This window comes from Chironomus tepperi, unplaced genomic scaffold, assembly GCF_022539635.2.
Source record: "Chironomus tepperi strain 1889 unplaced genomic scaffold, CSIRO-AGI_Ctep_v1 contig_401, whole genome shotgun sequence".
In the NCBI taxonomy this organism is placed as follows: Eukaryota; Metazoa; Arthropoda; class Insecta; order Diptera; family Chironomidae; genus Chironomus; species Chironomus tepperi.
In genome coordinates this window covers 70481-84391 of record NW_027226523.1, presented here as the reverse complement: position 1 = coordinate 84391, position 13911 = coordinate 70481, and the positions used below count along the sequence as shown (strand labels likewise).

Genomic DNA, 13911 nt, shown 5'->3' with positions numbered 1-13911 from the left:
AAGGGAGTCACTAAAGGCACGTGTTTGTTACTTTAAAGCTAAAGGAGTCGATACAGAGCCATAGAAATCATTATAGGGATATAAAGGATTTTATAAAGCAGTATCAATCACTATGAAACAAAATAAGCCATTCTAAAACCATATTGGTCACAAATGAGCCAAGTAAGTTACTGTACCAAGACAAAGTAGTCACTTTAGAGTCATAGAGTTTTATAGAGCTAAAGCAGTGGTGGGCAACCTTTTAATTTTGTGACACACCTTGACCAGTAAGTCTAGATCGAAACCGCACGTGGAATACGATTCATGGCACTGGTGTGTCGTGGTATACTTGTATGTTGTAGCACATTGCCGCAATTATAGAGCTAAGGAGTTAATTATGAAGTCACAAGCACTGCTATATAGTCACATCAATCATTATAGACCCAAAGCAGACACTGTGAACCTGAAAAGTCCACTATAGAGCCTATGTCACTTACTTACTTAATTTGCAGGCCCTACAAATCAATTGTGATCCATGACCTGACGAGTCACTAAAGAGCCATATTTAATCCAGATATAGAAACAACCACAAAGCCTAAACCTTAAGTCTAAAATTGATCTCAAGAACCTGAAAACCCTCACTTTTGACATACATCACTTGATATCAACCCCCAAAATCAGCAACTAGATAATTAAAAACCAATTGAAATGTTTTGATTGAATTGCTATGAAGGGGATAATTTCTATTGATTCTAATATAAAACGGAATTAATTCCTTATTGATTATTATCATGTTAATGTATGAAAATTCATCATCGCACACAAAAAACTAGGGAGAGGAAAAATTTATCTGAAATTAATGATGTTGCTTCTTGAATTTTTATTAATTATGTCTGTTGAGCTAGCTCAAGAGATTCCGAAGAAAATTTAATCAATCGAACGTGCTCGATTTGCTTTGTTGATTATGGAATAGTAAAATTGGATTAATTTCTTGACAAATGAAGTAGAAAACGAGAAAAGTTGTTTGAATTAAATTGGATTTGGAAGTTATTTTTATCAGCGTAGGCTGAAGTTTGCATTGGAATTAGAATTAATATTGTGTGACATCTGTGGTTATGGACATTAATGGAATAATTAAGAAATTTTAGATTATATCCATCAATATCTCTTAAGGGGTATATTTCTCTGGTGGAACAGGCTGCGATTAGTCGATCTGTGTATGTCTTGTATATTGTCGTGTCCATTGTCATGAAATATCAACTTCATAACAAGACATACTTCACAATCGCATCCTGTTCAACTAGAACAGTGTTGTCTAAACTTTCTGAACCGCGAATACTTTGGTTGCAGAAATTCTGCCGCGGCACACTTGAGCTTGTTCTTGTTCTGTTGTGTACCAATATCCTACGACACACAGTTTGGACTACACTAAACAAGAATTTTGAGCCGTTTCTAACCTTGCTCCGCAACAAAATCAGTCATTTTAACTAAGATACCTTGATCAGTCATATACTACAGTTGTTGCCAGAGTCTATACCTCTATTTAGTAACGTGGCGGAATAGTACTTCGGGAATTAATGATTCAACCCGACCAAGCGATCATGAGTTCAAGACTAAGCAGGAGAAAATTTCTTTGGTCCTTTTTCGAATCATATGTAATTAAAATGCATCTTATATCCTTTCTCTGTAGGCTCCAGACAGTATAGCCATCAAAAGAGTGAATATGCTCCCATTGTAAACTGTAGAATTACTATGGTCTACTAAGTGCTGTTGTCAAGAGTGTCCCCTCACTCGTTTTACAATCATTAGTAGCTTTTATGCAGCGTAAATGCATGATAAATTAGGTTGACTGCTAATTTAAAAGCAGCTCTTGTCTAGCAGCCTAATGCCTCTAGAAATCATCATACATAATCACAAACATCTAATCTGACTCAAATTTAAACTAATCTTTTTGAAAAATCACTCAACATTATTGCACAATTTAAAGAAAATCTTCAAAATCGATTGCTTTAACCCTCCACATTAGCTGTTGCTTCATTTCCTTACACTCCATACAAGATAGATCGAATAGACATTAATAAAGTTTATTCGCATTCATCTTCTTCTTCTTTTTTGTCCATTATTCTTCTTCCTACAGTGATTAATAATCATTAATTTGTAATAAGATGATTAAGTTTTGTGCTTCATAGACATAATAATGTATCCACAAGAAAAAAAAAAAATCGAAGGAAGTGAATCCTTTAGCATTAAAGTGTTGGGGTTCAAGAGTATCAGAAAAATGAGGAAATTAGAGCACATACAAAAAAAAAAAAAAAAAATTTAATGCAGTAAGAATTGCTTGGCATAAAGAACATAAGAAAGAAGCAAACGAGTGCGATAAAGTCATTTCCTCATTTCTCCTTCGTATCCGTTTCGTTCAATATAAATAATTTTCAGGAAATTTACTTTATCCTTTTAAGTGAATGCTCTTTGGTGGATGGGGAAGAAGAAGCAATAGAAAACATCTTTAAATTTTCCCATACAATAATGTTTGCTTTCATATTTGTTCCGATGAGAGGATATCTGCCTAAGTAGTACAATTATTGGGTTTATTATTTCATTTTGAAATACACAGATGGAAATGAAATCCCCTAAATTTTGTTTCTCAATAAAAAGTGGACAGAGTTTAGGTGATTTTGGGTGTTGATGATGTTAGAGGCGCTGTTTTGGATTACTTGCTTACTTTTCTGGCTGTACAGATTGTAATACATGGCCTTCTTTAGATAATGCTTCAAATTGGCTCTATTGCTTACCATTAAGTTGAAATTGTCAATTTCCAATACCAAATACAACGCTGTATTGATCACAAAGCTCAAAGTTGACTGTAATTTTGTATGGAGTCGAGTCTACTTCGAGCTCTGCTTTATTAAAAGCTCCTTTTTTCATGAATTCTTTGGCTGTTTGGCATTAACTGTTCATATTGGACTAGTAAAGTAGTTTATTCAACAAATTATAGTTTTAATCCAACGTCAATAATGTTCAAATATTTTCTTCCACCTCAAAAAGTAAATTTTGATTTTGAAGCTTAAAACAAGTGCAATTTTATTTATTTTAGCTCTAATATCTTCAAAAAAGTGGCAAAAGTTGATCTACATAGCTTTAAAATCAATATATAGCAACATATTGTAATTATAATTCCATTTTCTTCAAAACAGCTTCTCCAATTCCACCAAAAAACTACAAATCCAACAATATTCTCAAAATTTCTGTACATTTTGCAATTCCTAAATATTGCCAACATCTAACAGCTTCTAAAAATAACTTTTTCAAAAAGGAAAAGACATAATATTCTTCCTTCCGCATGGCATCTTTAAAAGAAGACTAAACCCTTCCTCGAAATTTTCTGCTCCCCTTTTCATTTCTATCCTACTTTATAATATTCTACCATAGTTTAATGTTTAACTGCCTCAGTACAACTGTTACATTATTTATTGCTTTTCAGGGTGACATCAAGAAGGATATTATTGAGGCGAATTGTAAGATATCTCCAAGTTAAAGATCTAGCAGCAAAATATGCGACATATATAAATACATCCATTTACCATACATACACAAAAAAAGGGATGAGAGCTAAAGAGTTCCTCTATTTGCCCCTTAAATTTCCTTTTTATTGCGGGATAAATATTATTTTCACAATAAATTCACCATAATCGCAATGATACGCAATTTTTATAGTATGCATGAGAGAGACAGTGACTGGTTGGATGAGCTTAATATGATATAGCATTTTCAAGTGCCTTTTTTTTGTATCCAAAAAACCAACTTCTCTAACGTTATTTATGACAATTTAAAAGATTCTTTTTGTAAGAGAAATGCAATTTCATGCTCACTTTGGAATTGTTGAATTTTATTGGGTAAAGTGGATGTGTTTTGTAAGGATTAGATGACTTTGGATCAATTATTGAAGATGTTGTTGGATGAGGAACTTAATGGGTGGTAGGAATGTTGCTTCTTTTATGTAATTTGTGTGATTAATGAATTAGTAAACATTGAAATTGAAAATTTGTAGCTTAAAATGTAGTTAATTGAATTCAAATCTCAAAAGTTCGTTAAAATTTTTAGAATTTTTTGAACCTAAAATTCGTCTTTTTTGAATTCAAATCTCAAAAATCCGTTAAATTTGCAGAATTTATGTCACAAAAAATTCGTCGTTTCCACCAATCTTCCCTGTCTCTCCTGCTAGTTCTTCAATTTCAACGTTTTGTTGATCTTGCTATTCTTTCCTTCACTCCCATCTTTACTCTACCCCCGACCTCTTTTGTGTGAAATGGCAAGCATAATGCCATTTCTTATTCGATGCTTGAAATGTACGTAGTAGAGTTTTAAATTTTCATAAAAAGGCATTTACCATCGTCATTTTTATGGTTACCACATTCACAAAATGTACACATATAACGAAATAAAAAGCAATTCACATTACTTCCATCTTTTTTTGTTCCACTGTGTCATTTCACACTCTCTACGTCTTCAACGACCTGACTGTTATGCTGTATAAAGGAAAAAATGAGAAAGTGAGTGAGAGAGAGGCAAAAGATACGCAAAACAGTCATCAAATTGAATTAAATTTATCACTTTATGGAAACCATTTGCAGATTTTCATGCATTAACTTTTAGCTGTCGTGTGTATGCTAAGTGAGTTCAAGAAAGAAGTGGAGAGACAGTTGGATATGAAGTTGAAAAGGCATGAAAATTGCTTTTGTTGATTAATTTTGTTAGTCTTGATTTTTAACGGTTATTTGGAATTTAAATTCGAAATATGGAAAATTTCAAAATGGTGACTTAGTTTATTCTCACCTCGAAAGTTAATTTGCTATTTTTGATGCAGTTGGTTGGTTTTAGATGCTGAAATATGTTTCAAATCAAAGAAAAAAGTGGCAAGAACTTAAATAAGTCAGAAAAATTGATCCTTTCCAGCAAAATTGAAGTTAAAACTTAGAAAAATCGAAATAAAAGTGTCAAAAAGACAACGATTAATTTTGCTAACCATTTCTTTTCGTTAGAAAATGTTGTCGCATCTTTTTATGAATTCATGACATGTCTCTCATGGAATAGTTCTAGTTAAAAATTCAACGTTTTGTTGATCTTTGCAATTCTTTGCTTCAAAAGTGTATTTTACTCTACCCCCGACCTCAAAAATAAAAAATTCAAAAAGTGTGAAATGGCATAGCATAATGCCATTTCTTATTCAAAGATGCTGTGAAATGTACGCATTAGAATTTTAAATTTTCATAAAACAGGCATTTACCATGGTCCTTTGATTTTTATGGTTACCACATTCATGCAAAATTGTACTCATACTTTAAAGTACGAAATAAAAAGGCAATTCATGAGCAACTTCCATTTTTCTTCATTCGTCATCCATCTTGTGTCATTTCACACTCAATTACGTGTTCAACGATCCTAATTGCTGTAATTTGCTGTAGAAAATAAAAATCGTTACTTCTGCAACGATTGAGTGAGTAGAGAAAGGCAAAAGATATGCAAAACAGTCATTTGAAAAAGTATTTATCACTTTATGGAAACCATTTGCAGATTTTCGATGCTGGATTAACTAGCAAATTGTAGCTGTCGTGTGTAGCTAAGTTTCAAGAAAATGTTGAAAAACTCGAGACATTAAATTCAAATTTTTAGGTTATTCAAAAAGTTGAAAAAATTTGAAGAACATTAAAATTCAAATTTTAAATTGATTAAAATTTTGTTAGTTATTCAATTTTAAAAAACGTTTCAAATTTTGGAAATTTGAATGTCAAATATAAAGTTTATTCAAAATTCAGTGAAAACTTAAAATTTTTCTCACGTTGAAAGTTCAATTTGCTTTGTTTTTTGATAAGCAAATTCAGTATTCAAATTGAATTAAAAATTTTAAAAATTCAGATTGTAGAAAAAAGTGGCAAAATTCAAATTTTGATTTGTTTAGCATAAAAATTTTCAAAATGGCGGACTTTTTCTGACCTCGAAAATTAAATGCTAAGTTTTTGAAATCTTAAAAATACGTTGAAATTCAAATTTGAAAAATATGTTGAAATTCAAATTTTGAAAATACGTTGAAAGTCAAATATTAAAAATACGTTAAAGTTCAAATTTTAAAAATACTTTAACATTCAAATTTTTTAAGTTTTTCTAAAATCAAAGCTTTGAAAGTTCGTAGAAATTTGATATAAAAAGTCCAAAAACATTCAAAGTCTTTTTTCTCACCTCAAAAAAAACCCAAAGAATGATTTTCAACAACTGTTTTGACATACAACTGGTTTTCATTTCAAAATATCAGACTACGATTTATAACATGTTATAAATCATTTTAGAAAAAAGTGGCAAAAGCTTAAAATAAATTTTATTTTGTGCAGATAAAAATTGTTTGAGATTTCAGTTTTAAGGCAAAAGAAAGTAAATTTCAGGATTTAAAAGATAACGGTTGTTCAAAATTCAAAGTGAAGTTCAAAATTGAACTTCGGGATTTTGGCGGGAATTTTTTGGCGCGAACTTTTTGGTATAAAAGGAGGATTTTTTTCGGAGAGAATTTCATTCTTAATCGTAAAGTCAAAAAGAAAACATATAAAGAGATAAAGGAAAGTAAAAGGAAAAAGTCATAAAACAGTGAAACTAGTAATTATTTAAAAGCGTTTTGTTTCGGTGTGAATTTGATAAATAGTTATACGTACTCAACACGGCGAACACAACGGAAATAGATAAACTAGAGACCACAGGGTACTGGAAGGAGGTCGACAAGCAGCTACGAGAAGGTCTTAGCATCAGAGAAGATTTAAGGAAGTGGGACAAGTTCGCATCTGAGATCGAGCGGTCAAATCATAAGGAAATATGAGAGCAATAAGAGCTTTGCATCAAAACGTGTATTTAAGAACGTGAGTCAACAATTTTGAAAGTGGCAATTCCGCTCACTCTAAAGGAAAGAATTCCAAAGTAAAAAATGCCCAGGAGGCAAAAATGTGAATTTTTCCATGCATACATAATATTTATTCATTCAAAGGAATTGAATTATCGATTTCCAGATGTTGAAGAAGTAAAAAGCTTCATTGAGAATCAATCAAACACAGTAAATTGATATAATGGCGGAGATATGTATAAGTTTAAAAGAGTATCACCAAAGATCAAGTCTTTCCAATCAAGTTCGAGTTCTAAAGAGATTATACAAGTATGAACTCAAGAAAGGAGAAACAATGAGAGTTCACCTTGAAAGAATATTTCAAGACATGGACGAACTTGTTCCCATTTGACATTATGCGAAAATTGTACTTGATCGACTCGAAAGCATGGGACTGCAACATGAATACAGGCATGCGATTTATGAGCGCCAACAAATTTCCATTGCCATCAATCCTCAGGTCATTCGGAAAGATCAAGGTCATCAAAAGAAGTTGTCCCAAGTACCATGAATTTTAAAGATAAATCTAACAATTGTAAATGCTTTTTTCGTGTTCCAACATCCAATTGCATTGAGATTAATTTGTGTGTAGAAAATAACATTTGTTATCTCATCGTATACTTCTGCAGACGATTGAGTCTTGGTGCCACGACTAATTTCGAAAATTACAATGAAGGTGAATACCAGATGCTGGACTTTTGTAGCTAGAAACTTTCATTTTTCTGAAAATAGTTTTTCTTATAAGGCAAGAGGAGAAAACTCGTTGGTTGAGACGAGTGCATGAAAGTATATTGTTCGATCACTGGATGGGATAATGTGCAAAAAAGGTTCCAATATGCAAATATGTTTCCAAAAAGGGCAAAAGAAACTGAGAGGTATACTTAGTCAGTGACGTTTGTGGTCCAATAACATCGATTGCTAAGTCAAGATTTTGTAACATTGTAGGATTGAGTTGTTGGTAGTATTTCTAAAGGAAAGAACGAAGTTGCAAATGAATTTGAAAATAAAGACACAGTTTCATAAAAGCAAATTTTGAAGAGGAAAAGAGTTAAAATTCAAATTTTAAGAAAGAAGGTTAAAGATTTCAACATTTATGCTCCAAAAAATACGTTGAAATTCAAATTTTGGAAAAAGGACGGTGGAAAGCCAGACTTCAAATTTTGGGCAAAGCTATTTAACAAGCCAATTGTTAAAAGAGTAAGGAAATAGCAAATTTTGGCAGGAAACACAGAATTACGTTAAATTATGTGAAGATTTTGAGAAAAGAAGAAAATTAGTTAAAATGAAATTCATCAAATTTTTAAGTGGCTAATAAAAAATCACAATCAGTAGAAAACAAGAAAAAGGAACAGTTCGTTGAAGATTAAGAAGCCTATCCAAGAAAGTATAAAAAAGTTATAAAAAACATGTCGAAATCTTCATTTTAACACCAGAAGGATTCCAAAAGAATTTTTCGACGCAAGACGATCATAACCTTCAAAAAACTCATGAGGAACTTGAAGAAAATGTTCAGGAGGAGCCAGAGGCAGAATTTCAAGAGGAACAACTAGTCACTGAGGTACCATTAAGAAAATCAACGAGAAGTCCAAGTGGACATACCCAGACTCAATTCAAGGCAACAAAGATTTCATTTCAAAATACGATCAGACAATACGATCTTATAACAAAAATGGGTTTACAAGATTAAGAAAGATGATAAGGGAGAAATAACAACGAACAAAAGTTCATTGATAAGCTCCAGCATCCGTTGAACAATGCTGTCAAAGCTTTCAGCTAAAGGTTTTAAAGTAAAGCATTTCAAAGACGGCATTTCTAACATGGAAAGATCGATAAAATATAAAATGAAGCAACCATGCGGATTTGAAAATTAAAGTATGCATCAAGAAAGGTTCTACGGATAAACTCAAGGCAGTGGAATAAGGAATCACAAAATAGTTATAATGGTTATCAACAGAGTACGAACGACCAATGTTTATATTCAAAGGTTGTAGGTAAGGACATGAATCACATATTGATCCATGTAGATGACATATTAATGGCAAGTAACAGTGAGGAGATGATGGAAAATCTTTTCTACAGTATGAGTAAGGAATTTGATTTAAAGGATTTAGGAGAAGTAAGGCACTTCTTAGGTATAGAAGTGGAAAAGGATAAGTATGGTTGCTTTACGATCAAACAGGAAAAGTACATAGAGGAAATAGTTGAAAGGGCAGGTTTAAAGGATGCTAAGATTTCTAAGTATCCATTAGATCCAGGCTATGATAAGGTATTGGCGACAACAGAAAGTTGACTTTGTTGTATCTATCAACCAACACAAGACCTGATATCTCAGCTAGTGTTTCCATCTTAAGTCAAAAGATTAAAGGTCCTTCGAAGAATGATCTGAATGAGATCAAAAGGGTGATACGTTATATAAAGGGAACTAAGGATTTGAAGTTGAAGCTTGGTCAAAAAAAAGAGTCTAACGGCGTTCTTTGTGCAGATTTCACAGAAAGTCGAATCTTGATGCTGAATCTTGATTAGAAAGCAAGTCTGCTCATCTACAGAGGCAGATTCATTGCACTTTCGGAAACAGTCAGGAAGTCATGTGGATCAACTATGTAAATTTTGAACTTTTTATACCGAAATAAAGCTGACAAAGATGACGGAAAACAAAAGTTCAGTAATCTATTGATATATCATTTCATAAAGGATCTGAGGGAAAAGAATGAGTTCAAGGTTGAGTATTGTCCAACATCTGTAGCGACATGCTCACAAAGAAAGGATTTCGAAGTTAAGGAGCTACGCAAAAATGGACATTTTCTTTTGAGGAAGTGTTTTTCAGTTTTAAAGCATAACGGTCATTGGATTTAAAAGAAACGAAAATTCAAAGTGAGTTCAAAATTGAACTTCGAAATTTTTTGTGCGCGAACTTATAAAAGGAGGATTTTGATTTCATTCTTATCGTAAAGTCAAAAAGATAAACATATAAAGGATAAAGGATGGAAACATAAAACAGTGAAACTAGTTTATTTAAAAGGATTTTGTCTGAATTTGAAAATAGTCAAACACGGCGAACACAACGGAAATAGATAAACTAGAGATATTGGGTGGAACCGAAAAAAAAAGATTTTGGAAGTGGATTCGCATCTGAAGAGCGGTGGAAGCAGCGTGTGGACAACGATAAGGAGAATATCGAGAGCGAACAAGAGCTTTGGAACAAATACGTGGAAGAAATTGAAGAACGTGAGTCAACAATTTTGTTGGCAAACGTGGCAAGGTTTAAGGAGCCCTCACGTCTAAAGGGATACAGAATTCCAAAGCGATTTTTGGACGACACATGAATTACAAACATCAAATCGTTCTATTGAAAGCTTTGATGAAGTTTTTAAGTCGTTTTTAGTGTAAATATACGATGGATTTTGAACTTGTTTCGTAATTCATGGTACTCAACTTTCAAATCAAATCTACAGCACAAAATATTTAGTTTCATTTTTATCTACGCGATGAGGTTTTGTTTTTTTTATAAAGTATCACAATTTTAGTCAAATGATTAACAATTTAATATTTTGGTAAGTTAAGAACATCTAAGATAAAGCTTCGCTTTACTTAAGTTTGAAGAACAAGCTTATTTTGGCATAAGTTTGAAGTACGAAGCTCCACCGATAGGCTGGACAGAATGGACATATTTGGAATTTTATGATTTTCGGAAAACGCTTATCTATGGCATAGGCAACTTATGACCTCATGTTCATAATGCAGTCAACTATTACGCCACCACGACATTTATTTATAATTACTAAATGTTAAATTCATAATATTAATCAGAAAGTATTTATTTGATATGTTATAATTACTGATAAGAATTTATTAGCTTTAATTAAATTTGATTTCTGTTAAAAAAAAGAATATTTTTTCGGACTTTCTATCATAAAAAACATTTTTATGGACAATACATGAGAAAAATAAAACTCTAAGCAAACATTGAAAAATAGCGTTAAAAGTGTGACAACTTTATTGCATACAAATTATCAAAAAAGTATGAAAAAGAATTGAAAAGTACACAAAAAAGTTGGAAAATTCGAGACTTGAACCCTTGACAATTTTATAAAAATTATTTTTTAAGGACTGATTGTACGTAATACGCACGTAATACGTACGTCTTTTTTTATAAAAATTAATTAATTATAGTAACTAAGCTATATTGTGATTAACAATGCTTAAATTTGCTTTCTGTGAATACACATGCTTGAAAAATTTCAGCTTGGAGCAGTAGAAGTATATGGATTTGACCTCGACAAAAGAAAGACTTTACCAACGAACAAAAGTTCATTGTAGCTCAGCATCCGTTGATGCACTCTTGTTTCAAACTTTCTCTCTCATCTACTCACCCATATTCATTTCTAACATCACCTAAAGCCATACCAAAAACACCATCATGCCATTGAAAATTAACACCAGCAACGTTTAAATCTCCATGTATTGGATCGAACGAAAAGTAGTTATGATTGACACGCCACGACTTATCATTTTGATAATCGTAAACGATAATACCATAGCCATAAATATCGGCGACATAAGCAAAAGTTTCACCGCATTTTGTGTGCTGCACGTCAACGAACTAGAAATAGAATAGAATGGAACCAAAAAAAAAAGTTGTTGTGGATTAAAAAAGAAACTTTAAGCTTGATTGAAATGCAATTAGGGAATTTTGGGCGACAACAGAAACTTTGAACTTTCATGCATAATAACGATGTCGCATGCTATTATATTCCTGCTGTATACCCAAAAATATGTGAATAAACTTACGACATTGACAAAGAACGAGTCAGGCTTCTTTTGATTTTCGGGAATCTCAAATCGTCTGATTAGCTTCGACGTTGTCAAGTCAAAGATGTAAACTGCTGGATTTTGAAACTTTTTCGTTTGACCGAGTAAATCTGACAAGCCACTATCGACAATCCACAATCTATCACATTCGTCAACTGGAATGAGAACAAGAAGAATAGATCAAGATATACTTTTTTCTTGTTTGAGTCAAGATTGATTTTGGATGAAATGAAAAATGAGAAACTGAAAGTTTTTGTGATGGAATATGTGGACATATTGTTGATGATGGTATCTATCCAATTTATTTCTATATGATTCATATTGGATGGTTATGTCTTGTTCATTGTTGAGAATTATTTGGATGAATCTGATAAAATTTTCAATTATTTTGATGGATATTGGCTGGATTATGGGAGAAAAAATGTTGAGGATCTAAGCAAAAAATCAGCAATAGTTTGGTAGTTTGACTGATTTTTAGGTGTTTAGATACTTCGATGAAGATCAGGCTTAAATTTGAGCTCCGGATAGATAGTATTGTTGGATTATTTCGGAACGGATCAGATTTTTTGTAGTATATTTAGAAAGACAACTTAGGGACGAAAACTTCATACAGACTAGCCTGATATATTGGAAAATTGATCGTATGTCGGATTGGCAGAAAATATAATATCTTGCCTATAGCAGATCGAAACGAATGCCTGAATTTATCCACAACCTAGCTTTACCACAGGTGTTTAGATACTTCGATGACATTAAATTTGAGCTCCGGGCGACGTACGGATATGATCGAATGTGTGTATCACATTCAATTGTATGCATTTCATTCGTAAACAAAAACAACATTATTTACCCATAATATTATTTCTTCTACTACTTCTTCGGAGGTCATTCTTAGGGTCATGAAGCTTAATCAGTTCTCCAATACTGTCACAACTGACCTGCTTTTCGTAGCTGACGTACATTTCATTACTGACTAACATTTCACTTATTCCATCCATAATGACAAAATATTTCCTACACAAAAATATTCTACCTGCATTCTAACTATATCGTCCACACCAACAAGTCAAAGCAGCCCAATTTTCCCATTCATCTTCACAAAAAGTACCCCACAAAAAAAAAAATAAAGAAATAACAGAACCCCGTCAAACAAATTGAGATGAATTACCTACCTCGAATGCCAAAAGCGGAAATAATGTTCGAATGCTGTTGCTCGTCTCCATCTCCATCATTGGTGTTCTCTGGAAGTTGATTCATCGAAAAATTCGGATAGGGATGTAAGGCAGGCGACTTCTCATTTGAAATATCAATAAAATTTAACGTGCTTGCAACTCCCGTCTTCCATCTTCATTAAGTTATACATACATTTTTTTGTTATTGTTTAATGTAAGCCAGGAATAGCAACAAGACACGGAAGTAACGTAGAAGAAGATAGATAAGACAAATAGGGAAAGGAAGCATAATTTATAGTATTAAAGGTTGTCATAAATAACAAGGAGGAAAGAGAGCAAGAAAAATTTCTCATACACACCTGGGTACGGTTAAGAAAATTTTATCTCTCCACACATCGAATGCCAGTGGTAAATTATTGCTTGGTACATATTTGCCATTGAGGAGTGCTTCATGTCGGGTGTCATTATTTGGCCACACAAATTCAAGTTCACGCCACGTAAATTTATCAATGAATTTATGGCAATTCACATAAGTGAAAGCAAATAGAATAAAAAATGCACAAAATTTCATAGTCTATCCACTAAATATAAAAATAACAGAACCGTACACAATGACTGTCGAGGAGTCATTAAGTATTTATAGCCTTTTCGAGTCGAAAATCGTCGTGAGTTTCTCAGTATGGAATTAATTAATTCTTAAATGCCCACAAATGTGTAATCACAGAAGTGTTATCGTTGACCGACTGTGAAATTTATGTTCATATATGCATGGGTATGTACTTGTATGACTGTTATCGTTTAGTGTATACAAAATGTTGATTACCTTTTATGTGTGTTTATATATCAAGCTATTGAATCACAGGTTCTAATTTATTGTTCTTTGGGTGTGCTTGTCCAGTCTATTTAGATAGGGAATTTTCATTGCTTGCTTACTGCTGCTTCTCTATGCTTTTACTTTTTTTTTGGTTAAAATTTATTGCCCACCCCGGTGAGATTTCTTTCTCGATATATGACTTTAATTAAATCAGTCGA

General features: G+C 32.5%; 1 protein-coding gene across 1 annotated transcript; it reads right to left on the bottom strand.

Moving 5' to 3' along the window:
• Positions 1-7636: 7636 nt before the first annotated feature.
• On the bottom strand, positions 7637-13522 carry LOC139096761 (protein yellow-like). The gene is made up of 5 exons (XM_070648512.1): positions 13239-13522; positions 12880-13052; positions 11687-11862; positions 11269-11498; positions 7637-7700 (listed from the first exon to the last, which is right to left on the bottom strand). The coding sequence occupies exons 1-5, from the start codon at positions 13448-13450 to the stop codon at positions 7637-7639; spliced, it is 855 nt and encodes a 284-aa protein (XP_070504613.1). The 5' UTR covers positions 13451-13522.
• Positions 13523-13911: the final 389 nt, after the last annotated feature.